At 40.3% G+C, this 15,383-nt stretch overlaps 1 protein-coding gene across 6 annotated transcripts in view; it reads left to right on the top strand.

The window, feature by feature from the left end:
* Positions 1-1,385: 1,385 nt before the first annotated feature.
* Positions 1,386-15,383, top strand: part of LOC133508126 (AMP deaminase 2-like) — a 29,861-nt gene continuing 15,863 nt past the window's right edge. For 2 of the 6 annotated variants that reach the window (XM_061833895.1, XM_061833894.1), the window contains exons 1-2: positions 5,393-5,516; positions 13,828-13,944. In XM_061833895.1, coding sequence (XP_061689879.1) covers positions 5,408-5,516; positions 13,828-13,944 — 226 coding nt within the window. In that variant the 5' untranslated portion in view covers positions 5,393-5,407. Of the gene's footprint in view, positions 1,520-1,769; positions 1,835-5,389; positions 5,517-13,540; positions 13,733-13,827; positions 13,945-15,383 lie in introns of those variants that run through there. The other 4 variants (XM_061833896.1, XM_061833897.1, XM_061833898.1 and 1 more) reach the window with 4 other exon arrangements.

Here is a 15,383-nt window from a genome sequence, read left to right as displayed (position 1 = left end):
GTCCTTATCTGTGTGTCTTGTCCAAATATATTACAAGCTAAACCAGACACCTCCTGACCTTTTTTGGGTGTTATTGTAGCCTGATCTGGGACTACTTGCGTGAGTATGCATTCAGTGAGCTGCCTTTGATTGGATCCTCTTACCTCATGTAATTCAAGAAAACAAAATATTAAATCAAACCTAACAAACAATATAATGCAGACTGTGAAAACACCAAATGTTTTAATTTACGGGGTAAAAAATTGTACTTAAGTTCTTGAGAATGTTCCAGAGCAGTTGACAACATAATAAGAACGCAGTTGTAGATAATTGCCTCCAAACGATTTGGCATAGCTTGTGTATGAAGCAAATGTGAAGAGATATAAATGCATACTGCAGCAAAAAAGTCACGTTTTCAAGTTACTGCTTTGTACTGACCGCTCGTCGGAGGGCAAAGGCCGTTGAAGTTGAAGTGCTGTTTTGTAACAAGGCTCTGGAGAGTGAGAGGGAGCAGGAAAAAGCAAGAAAAAAAGATTCACTTCTTAAAATATACTGCAGAAAAGACACTTTATTTTGTAATATACAAGCTAATTTAAGGACATAGTAAAAGCATGGAGCAAGGTCATATTTTTGATGAAATTCCAATATATGAAAGAGGTCCGTAAAAGTTTTTTCCAGCTGGCGCAAATTAGCATTGTGAGGCTTTAGTGGGGGTGTGCACTCTACTGAATCATTTTAATTTGGTGTCTCGGTCTGACAAAATGGACCATCACAAGAACTTCTTGGAGCTGTCGAAGCATATGTGCTAACTCTTTTTAAGCTATATCCTGTTTAGATACATGTACTTTTAATCAGTTATCGTTTACATACAAGACTGCAAGTTATACCTCGAATGCAAGGGTAAATAATCTTTAAAACTAAAGTCACAAATGTCCTCGCTCAAATCACACAAGAAGACAGCGCTATTGATTTTTCAAAATAATAGTCAACAATATTCCATATTGAGCTCAGGATGTGGCGTTTGGGGCCCCCTGCAGTGCCCGCAGGCCGCACGTTGGCGACCACTGCTCGCACAAGTGTATGATTATTACATGAAAGCTTCCAAAGGCACACTGCTATCTATTAATATGTTAACAAATGATAGCTTTCAGTTTCAAAGGTCCATATGGTACATAAAAGTGATGGACTTCAGTCTTCAAAGTACAATGTGTCGGCCCATTGGAGCCTCTTTATTACATCACCAACATATTTTGTAGATCATATCAATGGGCATGTTTGTTTTTTTAAACTATACATACTGATAAGTTGCTTTCAACGTTGTGCTTTATAAATCTAAACGATGTGCACTGATTCTATGTGTTTTCACTTGTGTGGACAAAACGGGTCTCAAGTGGAAGTGAGTTGTGGGTCGAAAAAAAAAAAAAAAAAAAAAAGTTGAGTTGAAGCACACCACCAGGAAAGACTCAACAGTCAAGACACAAACGACTGGATTGCTTTCGTGAGAGTTTAACTACGCAAATGGTGACGATATACAGCTAAGGTAAAAAAAAAAAAAAAAAAAAAAAGCATACATTTATCCGGTTCTTCAAATTTATTATGGTGTTATAGTGTTAAATAATTTATTAGGGTGCTACTCACTTGCTAATGTTAGCCGATGGAAACATTAAAAAACAAAGCAAACTATTGCGGCTAGTTAGCTTAACCTTCGAGGTTTAAGAGTTGGACTCACTTATATACGACAGTTGGTTTGAACAAATACATAAAACTAATATTTCGTCGTGCTTTGACAGGCAACTTCCTGTTTTAACGTGTGGCTTCCCGAACTCCGATTCACCCGCAACCATGTCAGGGGGAGGTAAGTCGCATTTTTCCCCTCATATTCACTAAGTTAGCAATAACTTGGCAAGATTTTCATTTGTATTTGAAGTTCGGCGTCAAAACTATTTTAGTCATCTTTGGTGGTTCTGTATGAATCGTCATGATGTAACGTGACTCCCATACACAATCACACACTCATCCATAGATTTTCTGTATTCCATCCATCCATTAATTTTTTAACTAAAATGTATCCTAGCTGGGTTCGTGGGTGACTTGGAGCCAATCTCATCTGATTTCGTCAAGAAGCGAGGTACTGTCTATACCCTGGGATGGTCGAAGGCCAGTCACAAGGCACATCCAAACTTAACATTCACACTCACATTCACAGGAAATGTTAGTCTTAAATGAACCCAAGGTGGATGTTTTTTGAATGTGAGAGGAAGCCGGCGTGCCGGCGGAAAAACCCCCACATAAGCCAAGCGAGAACATCCCAACTCCTCAAAGGAAAGCCAGAGCCCGTATTCAAATCCCCAACCTCAGAACTGTGATGCGAATGTGCAAACGATTAAAATTGTGTTTGTTTCATACTAAATCCACACAAAATGAAGGATACAAGTAAGGTGATCAATGAATTCACTTTACAGATAAAAAAAAAACTGCACAGTTTGTCGTTTTTCAAGATGCGTATTCATTTTACAATATATTTATTACTGTACTATGTGTCAGATGGCATTGGATCTAGTTTATTATTTAAAAAAAAAACAATCCACATGATATTACAGGGCTGTGTCAGGTTTTGGCTCTCATTATATTAGCCTAGTACAGTGATTTCCAACCTTTATAGAGCCAAGGCACATATTTTACAATTGAAAAATCCCACGGCACACCAACAAAAGTAAATGCCACAAAAAATGGATCGATTAATTACTGTATGTACTTCCTGCCATCTCATAGAAGAGGATTTTTTTTGTTCTGCCTGTCATTGCGCCTCACTAGCATAAATAGATGAATAAAGATACATTATTTCTTGGAAATAAATGTTTCTTTAGCAATTACATCAAATTGGATAACTTCCCACAACACACCTGAAGAGTGCTCACGGTACACTAATGTACCCTGGCACACTGTTTGGGAATCACTGGCCTAGGCGTACTACTGAAAATGATCTAAAAAAAAAAAAAAAAAAAGACCGGATGGCTCATTGGCCACCAAAACTGAAGTCCCCGTCCGCCGTCTTGATACTCCCAAAACAACCATGCCGACCTATGCAGCGACAGCGATTATCTGCGTGAATCGCCAGTTTCATGGCTGTGAGAAAACATTCCACAGTTAAGTTAGAAAGATTTACTTTGACACTGTTAAAGTTTACAGTTGTTGTTGTTCACTGTTCACTCTCTGCTGCGCCTTTAAAGACCATTGGTCTTTTGCGAAAAAGCTATGTAAATATTTTCCCAAACTTCATCAGTAGATAGGCAAGAAAATGCATTTTCTGTTAAATTTTAGATTAATTTCATAATACAGAACTCTTCAAATTGAATTTGATTTTCAAATGCGAGGAAACAAGTTTACATTTTTCTGTCTGAAATAGGACGTCGCAGAGACAACAATGCCTTTAGCATGTATTTTCCCATTATGAGTCCTTATTTCCAAAAATATGTCTTAACTGATTGACTTAAAATTTAATGTTTTTATGACAAAAAATGCTTACTTTTTTTCCATGTTATGATGCTCGTGCTTCACAATGTATTTTTGGAAAACCCATGTCACGCAAATCGAGCCCGAGGTAATATGCAAGGTTTCTTGGTAGTCACTGTGTTATATGTCTTTCCTTTTGCACTTGGGCTTTTTTTGGCTTACCATGTCGAATTAAAAATCCTTCATGTTACCAGAAGTGAAAAAAATGTCAAGCTCACACGACAAGGTTGAATTTTACATGCCAAACTTTGAGAAAAACGCCGCCATAATCCAACCTGTAAACCTTGTCTTCCACACGGTGTGCGAGTACCAAGATGGCGGCCAAGTGGCTTCAACCAATCGACAGACCGCTCGCTATGTAAGCGTTATCCAGTCTTTTTTTTTTTTTTTTTTTTTTTTTTTAAAAGATCAGAGCCTACTGTATCATGTGTTAGCCAGCGAGAGAGATACAGCAATTTTTTCCCCCTTCTTTTTTGGTTGGGGGTGACTGGCTTCTCTAAACACATTCTCATGAGGTTTGGTCTCAAGGAATGATATGCAGTAGTGATGGGCAGCGCCAATCGAAAGCTTCTCTGTTGAAAATGCAGAGTGACACAAACAAAAAGGAAATAACTGTAATAGTTACAGAATACACAGCACAATGGGAAATATATATGTACAGTATATTTTTAAACCAGGTAAGATAACCTTGATTAGTTTGGTGGTGTCGCTGGTGTGGTTTAACGGAGTGCAGCTACATTTTAAATGTTACACCTGGAGGGTCAGCTCTCGGTAAATAATGGGTCAAAAAAAGCCTGGAGACAACCAAACATGTTTTTGCATCTGAGCATGTTCACCTTCATCAGGAATCAGATGGGTTTTCAGGTATATTTCATACTATTGAATATTTATAGGCGACATTGATTGCATGCTGGTTCGTTCAGTTTCAGAGTGGTTCATGTACCGATCCATTTTTTGTATCGCTTGTCGTTATTCGGGTCACGGGGGAGCTGAAGCGTATATCCAGCTGATTGTGGGTGATTGGCATGATACCATGGACCGGTTGCCATTCAATCACAAGGCCCATCTAGAGACAGACGACGACTATTCACACTCCTTCACATTTCCGCCTTCACTGAGTACAAAATACCTTTTCGGTAAGGCATACATACTCATCACTAGGACAGCGTGCTTCCCATATTTTAAACTACTTGAATTTAAATGAGCATCCAACTAAACAAATATTTATAGACTAGCTGTGAGAAAACCGTATCATGCAAGTTTCACTTGTAGCTGCAGAAATCGTTTTTATCACTAGGTGGTGATGTTGCTTCTTCTAAATGTTGCTTTCCGAGACTACAAATGAGGACGTTCTAAATTACTGTAAACAGTTTTCAGTTTATAAATTGATTTTGTTTGTATGATTATGTATGGCTGTTGATCTAGTCTGGTACAAAAAAATAAATGTATGTATCAATGAGAGTCATAAAATGCATTTTTGTCATTCTTGTTTTTCCTTTTTGGAGTTTGGTTGTGTATCTGTGGTATTTTTAGACCAGTTGAAAACAACTTTTTGTGTATCTGTGTATCTATTTTTAGACCAGTTGAGAAAAAACTTTTGTCCTTCGCTTTCCTTCCTGCTCAGCCCATCTTGTGGCGTGCTGCCGTAACGCTCGCATCCGTAGTGTCTTCTTGCGTCTGGATCTCCTTACATTAGGCGCTTGAAGCTTCATCTTCTGTGGTTGTCCTAGCAACCAAGGAGAAGCAAGAGCTGCGCAGTCCTTGTTTTTAGCTCACCGCTGTGCAGCGTCGGTCTTGACCTGTGGCTAGTTGGGAGGAGGAGGAGCCAACGCCGGGAGGAGTTTCTCTCTCACTCTCTCTCTCTCCATCGCTCTAACCACCGAGCAACCCTAACTGGGTTTGTTCCACTAGCCGCATGAGCACAGGCAGCAAGATGTCAGCATCCTTCTCCGCCGGCGACAGCTCAGGGAAGTCCAAATCCCCGTTCCGCAAGCGGGGGAGCCTGCAGAGCACCACCAGCTCTGGTGAGTGAGGGTGCGATGGGGATCCTTTAGAAACAGTTAGAAAAGCTAAATAATTGACACAGCTGTTTGCAAAAGTGCGAGTGTGTCAGTGTGAATGGTCATCACCTTTTAAAAAAGTTTCGTGAAAACTGCCAGATCTATCAATGCGTGTACTTTGTCAAATGAGTATGGCAAAATTTGAAGATTGGAAATTTGAGACATTGATGACCGTTGAATTTCCGATCGATCCGCTTGCTCTGCTGTTGTTTTTGGTGACTGTTTATCTTTTGGGCAGGGCAAAGCGACAGCATTATCTCGGTTTGCACTTGTCAGTTTATCTCCCGTCGCTGGGACGGCTTTCTTTTTGTGCCATACTGTGGTGATATAACAGGAATGATAGGTAATGTTAAATAATAACCATCGCATTTCACTATCTCATTAACAGTTTCTTGCCGAAAATACTCAAACAATATTTGAAGAGTTTGTTTTCAAAACGAGACGTAGGCATTTTTTCAGATTTACGAAACTCGCGCCAAAATTATGCATTCGGAGCTGGATAATTTTGGCGCGAGTTTCGTAAATCTGAAAAAAAAATGCCTATGTCTCGTTTTGAAAACAAACTCTTCATTTATTTCTAGATGAATAATACTTTATATCACAAGCGGTTAGCATGTCTGCTTCACAGTTTAGAGGTTTTGGTTTCAGATCTCAGCTCCAGCCTTCCTCTATGGACTTCATGTGTTCTCCTTCATTTTGTGTTGGTTTTGGCCAAGTATATAAAAAAAAAATTGTAATTTCTTCCAGGATTTTTTTGTTCTTTTAAGGTTCCTCTTTACTGGTTTTATTATGCATCCACTCCAACAATCTAATATTTTGATTGTTTGTCTAAGGTGTCAAATATAAGGTTTTGCACATACTTTTATCATATTAGTTATTGTGATGTGATCGTTACAGATCAAATGGAGGCTTAACTTCCTGCTAAAACTTCAACAGCAACTCATCGTTGAAGCAATTACACATTTGCATGACTTGGAGACTAAATTGCCCTTAGGTTGGTTATCGTGAGCACAAATGGTTGTTTATTTCTATGTGCCCTGCGATTGACCAGGGACCAGTCCAAGGTGTACTCCGCCTCCAAGCACAGGATAGCGCTTGAGTGCTTTGGCCAAGTGCAATGTTGTGTGTTTGGAGGGGGTTCTGCAGTAGATACAAAACCATATTTGCGGAGGAAGTCCATCTTTGCTGCAGTAATAAATAACTTAGAGGTCTCGGCAGCTATTTTCATGCTCTCAGTTAGTCGCTCGGCTGAACCGTCTGAATGCCTTGTCCGTTGTAAGAGTCACGTGTGGACCAGAAAAAAGTCTTAGTGTAATTTTCATGTTAATTGGTCGACCATGGATGCATCTTCTGCTTTGTCTCTTGGGTAGCTCGCGTTTGAGCTGTTACTAGTATAAAAATAACAGCATCGATCCTTTGCGCAATCTCAACGGGCTTCCAAATAATGCGCCGCTGCTTTTGAAATGGTTCTCTTATGCAAGTGATGGTTTTTGGATGGGAACGTGGATGTCAGTTTCCACATCTGCAGGAGGCTCCCTCTGACGGGACCCCCCTCGGGGTCACATGAAGCAGAATATGTGATGTTTCTCTGTAGTTTTGGAGCTTGCGCTTCATGTAATTATATATAGAGGCTATTAAAGAATTTGACACGGAAGTGCAGTGAATTTCAATCGTCTACTTGAATTACTGCTTTGTTCTCTATTGTGATCTTAAGAGGTCCTTCCCTTTGTTTCACACAAACCATTTTACACTCATTAACTGCAAAATTATGTACACTTGCACAGTGTAGTGACAACCAAAACAAGAACTGTATCAAAAATGTAGCATTTTTCTAACATAGATACAATAGCACTCAGTAGGGACCAAGCAAGCCTGAGGAATTTTCAACACCATGTCCTTGTTTTGACTGAAATCCTGTGGGTGGCGGCAATGTGCTTTAAAGTGGGTGTCCACATCCTGGTACCATCACAGCAGTGCCATCTATTATTTATGGTGAGTCACTCTTAACGCTTGACTTCTGCAGCTTGAAATCAAGAAAATAACTCCGATCATAGGAGGTGGGGTACACCCTGAACTGGTTGCCAGCCAATCGTAGGGCACATAGAGACAGACAACAGCCGCACTCACAATCACATCTACGGCAATTTAGAGTCTCCAATTAATGTTGCATGTTTTTGGGATGTGGGAGGAAACCAGAGTGCCCAGAGAAAATCCACGCAGGCACGGGGAGAAGATGCAAACGCCACACAGACCTGGTCCTCAGAACTTTGAGGCCAACGCTCTAACCAGTTGCTCCACCGTGCTGCCAGTGAGAATCAAATGAACCATGTCAGCTGAAGTCTGACCTTTTATTATCCCGTCATCTCAGCGGGTTCAAGTAACTGTGGCTTACCGGTACCATATTTATTGCAACATACATTTCACTTGAGTCAAGTGGCATGTGAATGTATAGTGTACAGTAATGTACATAGATTCAGTGCACTGTATGTCCTCTCCTTAATGAGCATGATCAGCTTTATGTTTTATTGTAATTGGCTATATGGTGGATTCGTGTCCATTTAATTAACACCAAATGTGATTGCATTTCAATAGAATACTGCGGCCCCTCAGAAATCTAACGCTAATTGAACTCAGATTTTTGTGGGATTTTGAAATTCAAACTATCTCTTCTCGAGTCAAATTGACACCATTATAAAACATTTTATAACTCTACAGGGAGTTTTAAGAAACATTATAACTTTTAAAAAGAAGTTCCAGTTCAGAGATGAGATAGAGCTGTCAAAGTCTCTGAATTAAAAGCTTTCCAGGAACTTTGTTAACATTTCATAGGTGAAAATTAAAATTTCATTTGAATAGTTTAACACATAAATGTGCTCCAAATATGATTCCAAAACTCAACTTATAACATTGCCCTTAAAAAAAAAGATTACAGATTATCTGATTTAAAAAAACATAAACGTGTTGAACCCTCTCCATGACTTCCGCTAACAGCTTCCGCTCGCTGACTTAGCACCTACCCAAAATACAAAGATCTTATAAAACTCAAGATGTAGCATCCTTTTCTAACATCAATCGACTTTCCTATTTCCTATTAACCAGGGCATTGCTGACGTGCTAGCATTTTAGTGCATTACAGAATGAGCACAAAAACTGAAAATAGGTGAGTCTTTCACCAAATAGATGATCATATAAACACAAATTTGTGAATAGCGAACCCCAACTGGGCAGTGGTGCCCTGTACTTTATTGTTTTAAGCTGTGGTGATTTAAGTGAACTGATTCAAGGCAATGTTGTCAGTAAAAGTGATTTGGATGTCAGATGTTAGAATACTCTCTTTATTCCTAGGTGAAGAGCAAGTATATGTGAAGTTTTAGGTCCAGCCAGAACACTTTTGATCCGTCACTGTGATGCAACGTTGTTTTTACTGCTTCAACCATTAGTCTTAATGTATCTGTTACTTTTTGTGTCACCTTGAGATACGTCATGTAAGATGGCTACAATATTCACCTACAGTGAAAGCGGCACAGAGAAGACGCATGAGATGTTTGAAATTGTTTCTTTGGCAATGTGTGACCCTCTAGGTTCTATTTTCAAGACTTGCACAAGTCCAGCATTATGCTTGGCGTAACTCTTCGGAATGCGGGTTAAACCGGATGTTTGCAATTTTGTAGAGGAGAGCAACGGGTGTATTTAAAAAAAAGTGTCTGCCTGTGCCTCACGGGGGTGAACGCAGACAACTTTATTAATGCCAGTCAAAGTGGCTTCTTTTATTCATTCTCCTTAAGTGAGTCGCAATGACGGTCTCACGTGAGGGACCCATGCAGTGACTTGAGCATTGTCGATAGCCCGGTGTGACGAAAGAGCGTGATTAAGCGGGTGACATCATTTACATACCTCAATGTAGCTGACTTCAATCCTGTCCAATAGAAACATGTTCATTCATTTCCTTTAAAAATGGTGCAACTAGTCTCTCATGGTGACGTCTGTATATCAGGATGAGTTCTCAGTGATCCGTGTGTGTTAAATATAAAATGCTGACGACTTAAATATGTTTGCCTACCTCATTGATCTACACCCTTTCCGGCAATCGCGCATTTTACACATGTCCGAGGAGCTCGTGTCTCTGTCTGCCTGCATGTGGATCAATCAAATACACCAAAATTTCATTAGATTCTCTGCACCAAAACGTAGATACTGTACGTGAAGGGGTTAGTTTAGACGGACTTTCCGACACCAAGATTTCTCTCTACAAAGCGCATCTCCAAGGGCACACCCGCACTCCGCCGACACTGCCCAGTTTAGCTCTGACGGGTGGGTCTACGCCACTTTTTGCTGTTGATGCAGATCTCTGCCATTTGCGAAAATAGAGCCCTCAGTCACCAAATTGTCACATGTGCCAGGCAAATGTCAAGGGACACACGCGCGTTGCATCAGTACGCCCAGCGTCAGCCGCATTGGCAAACATGCCAACGAGCCTTGAAGATGCCTGAATTTTCCCTCCAACTCATGTTGTGGAGTCTACAAAAACAGAACCTTCAGTGTGGAGCTACGCGGCTAGTGTCAATGCGCGTGTGTGTAATATAGTTTGCATTTGTGTTTCATATGCTGTGGAGAAAGTAAAACGTCTAGGGAACCCAAAGAGTTGGATCCAAAGTGCAGAGATAACAGTCAGTGTCACAGCGTGTTATTTTGCTGTGAATTCACATGGGAATTTTTGTGCAGTGTTCCAGATTAGCGCCCTGCTGCAATGCTTGTTTTTGTTCCTTGTCGTGGGAGACAAAAACGCTCAGCGATTCCAATATGCCACTGATTAGCTCTCTGGGAAAACAGTGTCTAGATCTGTGTTTCTCAACATTTATTGAGTCAATGCACACATTTTAGAAAATATCATAGCACACGACTATGTAAACGATGTCACAAAAAAAGGATATATTCCGATATAATAAATCTCTCAATTTACTGACAAATTTACTTATTTAGTGTGAAGTGTCGGTCTGTTTTGTTAAACACAAACCATGACATATTTTGTTGTATGAGGCGGATACATGGTTTAATTCGACTCGCGGAAAAGCATTTTATTGTTTTGCCACTTGCGTAGATAGAAAAACAAAGGAACAATAATTGAAATTAATAAATATTAACTTTTAACTTTCATATCAACTATATGAAGTTAGATATTGGGTAATTTCGTGTGGCATGATGATGAGCTCTATTGTGTAAATACCATAAAATGAAAGCTGGTATTATGAACGTCTTTCTCATATTCATATTTTGATTTCAAACCCAGATGTCTAGAGAATACAACAAAAACAAAGAAATGGAACCATTCCAATGCTAATAACTATTAATACTCCAGTGACTAAATTATTTCTTTTCATGTTCCCAATTCTACTGCCGATTACGAAAGAATGGAAAAAAACAGAAACAAACTTTTTTTCTGGTGAAAGAGAAGAGTCTACTTTTTCATTAGCTTGGTTTGGTACTCATTATTAGAAAATAATATTCAGTAGGTTATCTTAAAATATAAAACAAAATGCTTTAAAATGGTTGGGAGTATGGGGAATTCTGCTTTGAAAATGGTTGACAGTAAACATATTAATCGAAATTGATGTTAAAAAAGGTTTTAAAATGAATTTCTGTAATGGATGCAGCATATCCCTCAAGTTAAATCAACTGTAGTGAAGTCATTTGTTGACTTTGCTACCACAAGTCACAGTTTATGCATATTTTGTGATAACATTATTGGAGATCTCGGGAAGGTTAAAACATGTAACTTTTTCTCCGACAGATATGGTTGCGAGGAAGCTGTAAGTGGCCGTAACTGCTACTTTGCTTGGTTTGCAATCATCCATGGCCAGTCAAATATTTGCATACGGACATGCAGTGCTCCACCTATTGATTGAACGCCATATTCAATTTTTTCAAACTCTCATATCAATGTTTGAGTCACTGATGGTGTAGTGGTATACATGCCTGACTTTGGTGCGGACAGCATGGGATCAATTCCCGCTCACTGATGGTCTTGATATCTGCGCTGTCACCGACTGGTGACCAGTTCAGGGTGTGGGCCAACTGTCGCCCGAAGCTCACTGAGATAGGCTCCGGTTCTCCCCTGACCCCTGACCCCTTATCGTCAATAAGCTGCTTAGGGAATGGATGGATGGATATCAATATTTGATTTTTCATTTGGCATTCATTAACTTCATTTTGGGTGTACAGAGATTTCATTTGCAACTTTGTTCTCTCATCTTTTTAAAATATGTATTGTTGTGTTGAAAAGAAGTGAAATCATCACGACAAATTTTGAATGATTTGTGTTTGTACATCTGAGTCAACATTGTGTTGGTGCTAATTATGGTTGGGATTGTTTATTTTAGTTCATATTGTGCAAACCTCTGGTGGTGTGCTTACCCACAGATTGAAAAAGAGCGTGTGTAAACGTAGGAGACCGCTGGGAAGTAATGCTGCGCTTAGGCCTCTCTTGTGCTAGTCGAGTAACTCTCTTAACACCAAACAGTATCACTATAAAAAAATACCACATTCGGGGAAAATTAACTTTGCATGTAGAATAGAGAAGGGCGAGCACACATGACCACTTATCTATTTATCTCCTGTAACCGCCTATCCTCACGAGGGTTGTGGGTGTGCTGGAGCCTATCCCAGCTGACTTCGGTCATACACTGTAGATTTTTTGCCAGCCAATCACAGGGCACATTTGACAAACAACCATTCACACTCACATTCACATATATGTAGGACAATTTAAAGTGTTAAATTACGCTAACACGCATGTTTTTGGAATGTGGGGGGCAAAGCAAATTGCAGAGTACAGTAGTATGTCTACTTACGAGCATTTCTTGCAATGAAAAATTCAGGTTACAAAACGCCTCCTCGGAAAAATATTCACTAGATCTGAAAGAAAATTCAGGATACGAAAGGCAAAAATAGCCGCTGCTATTCGCAGCCCCCAAATTCCACTGCATGTAAACATCCCGTGTTTTGGTTTGAAAGTGGCTTGATAGCGCTGCTTTCCCATTGCCTATCACCCAGCATTTTCCTGGCATCCCACTGGCATGGAGGGACCTCAATCTTTACCTGTGTGATGCTCTTTTTTTTCCCCTTTGACACTCGAGTGTCATCGAATCACACACTAGCACATCTTGCTAAAATACAACTTTTTGGTGAGTTTTTTGTTTGTGTTTACTGCAAGTTTATTCATCTTGCTGAAGAAACTTTAGTGGAATGAAGTTGTGTGCGCGGACTTTTAATGCTTTTTTGTCAGGGGGGTGGGGGGGTCTTGGAACGGATTAGGCTATTTACATGTAAAAAGCGCTTCTACTTATGAAAAAAATCACACGATGAAAAGACTTCCGGAAACAAATTAATTACGTAAGTAAAGGTGCCATTTTCCTGGAAAGGGACCCACGCAAGCACGCAGGAAGGCTTCAGCTTAGATTTAAACCCCCAACATTAGTATGTACGCATAATCTTGCAACCATGGAACTAGATGTGCACACCTATACTAATAATAACGTCTGATGACATTACAGATTAAAAGCAACAATTCAAATGAACAATTAATAATGAATAACTGTAAATCGAGCATTTCAGGTGAGAGACTTCCATGCAGTGTAAACAAATGAGATCCCCTGGCTTCAAGTAAATGAATATGAGGGAAAACAATCATGTACCAAAGATAAACTAAATAAAATAAACTAATTTTGAAGTCGTATTTTTTCATAAATAACATAGTACACTTAATAAGCTTATCTCCGCGTTAGAAATAAAGTATGATCTATGTAATCATGAGCCGGCTGTTACAGAAAAAGGAGCGAGGGGAGGAGAGTGGGAGGGGCCACAGGGTGAGGGCCTGCTCCATTTTTAAAGCACAATGGAGCCCGAGGTGGTTCATCCTAGTCCCTCCCCCCACCCTTTTTTGCCACGTGGTATCTCCCAGCCCAGTATTTAAATCCGCTCAGCTTCAAGACTGTGCTGTTTATGCGCTGCAAACCGGTGAAATCCAGGAAGCAGCCGAAAGGCACACGAGGAGGAAGCAAGAGAGTGAGAGAGGCTCGGGGAGAAAAGAGGGGGGGAACCAGATCACCACCACACTGACAGCACAACAGGAGAAACCAAAAGGAAAAAGAGGGGACATTGTGCAATCCTGGTGCTAGAGCAGCGTATGTCCTAGGAAGGAGAGTATCCTGACTCTCCTCTCCTTTTTTTCCCTCACTCTTATCTGTTTGCTGTCATTCTCTCTTTTGCACCGGGCCAGCGGGGGAGGGTACATCGACTGTCCCAGGCCTCCCTAAATGTCCCAGCATCCCGCAGGAGCTCAGACCAGGCCACTCCAACAGTAACTGTGAGAGCTGGACAAGACAGGGCAGAGGAGGTACTGTAACTTGCACTCCTTCACGATGACTGTTGTGATGACGTGAATACTGTTCTACAAGTTTCAGCGCCTTCTTAATGCTACACACCGAAGGTTCTTATCACTCACGGAATGTTACACAAGCCCCCGATGAGGTGTTGGGAAACTCTTGTTCGCGTGTAATCTGCTGACAGCCCGTTTCCCTTATGGGGAAGGACATATGGAAGAGGCGGCTGCGTCATGCGTTTGCTAGGCTGCTCTGTTGCTATGATGCTGATCTTAGCAAAGCTTGATGGGCTCAAGTTTATTGCAGTGGGTGGACATTCGGGGCATCTGCTCGGGTGCTGCGGTTTCTCCACAGCGGCTTAATCACTTCAGAGCATAATGAGCACGCATGCTGCAAGTCTGTGCAGCCAGTCAGTTTCCCATTTGTCCAATGTTGACATCGCTCTCATTAGAGAGAAGATGACACATTAGTGTTTTGATGGCCAGAGCTTTTTTTATGCGAGCAGCTAGTCATGTGATTTTTGTGTTGGTATTCTGTGAAGGCATATGACAGACTCTGATCTGTGGTCTACTCTTTCTTTGGGGAGGCTGTCACGTTAGCTGTGACAATGCTTCCTGCCAAAACTCCTCAGACAGTGAACAGAATGGTGTCCTCACTACTAGCAAATCCAGTTTGAAAACAAGAGTTTCAGCAGGCAAACATCATCCGTTTGTCCGCATGCAAAATAATGCTTAAGACAAGGGAGCCAAAGTGGAGGTTTATTCTCATCTTTGGTTGCTAAGGAGCACCTGTGTCTTTCCTTGGCGTCGAAGAGAAGAAAAGGAATCATAGAATATACTTTAAACTGAAACTAAATTAAACTGCATGTACATTCTCAAAAGTACAAAGTCATTAAAAGTCAAGTTTCTATCAATGGAAGACCCTTTCGCTTCTTGGCCACATAAGTAGCAGTTTAAGTCCATTGCAGTGCAGCTCTACTACAATTATAAAAAAACAAATTATTAAAGGAAAAATTATTTGACATTGTCACTTAACATTAAATCCTCTATTGTGGCATATACATGCTTTTCAGAACAATATGTCAACGGGAATCTTTACTTAAGAGTCAGCATTAAGTAGTAAGTAATGAACAAGTAAAGTTGCAAAAAAAAAAATTCTCTTAAATAGGAAAAAAACTGGACTCCCACATTTCCCATTGACTCTTTCCCAAAATTTGACTTGAAATTCTGGTTTCATGAAAATACATCAAGGTACTTTGCATAATAAGAGTTGGATTCGGCCATGATGTAACTGCATATTTTCAATGAAATAGTCGAGCAGGGCTAGTGTGAGCACAAAGGTGTGTCAGTGATTATATGGTTTTCACCCAAGATGCGTGGCAGTGCTGTCACGTACACTCGTTCTTGTCTTTGTCTCGCAAGTGGTTGCGTGGATCATAAAATGCTGCGAGTCT

The sequence above is a fragment of the Syngnathoides biaculeatus genome, chromosome 10, assembly GCF_019802595.1.
Source record: "Syngnathoides biaculeatus isolate LvHL_M chromosome 10, ASM1980259v1, whole genome shotgun sequence".
NCBI classification, from domain to species: domain Eukaryota; kingdom Metazoa; phylum Chordata; class Actinopteri; order Syngnathiformes; family Syngnathidae; genus Syngnathoides; species Syngnathoides biaculeatus.
Note: the sequence above shows the minus strand (reverse complement) of the source record. Positions and strands in the feature narration are given on the sequence as shown.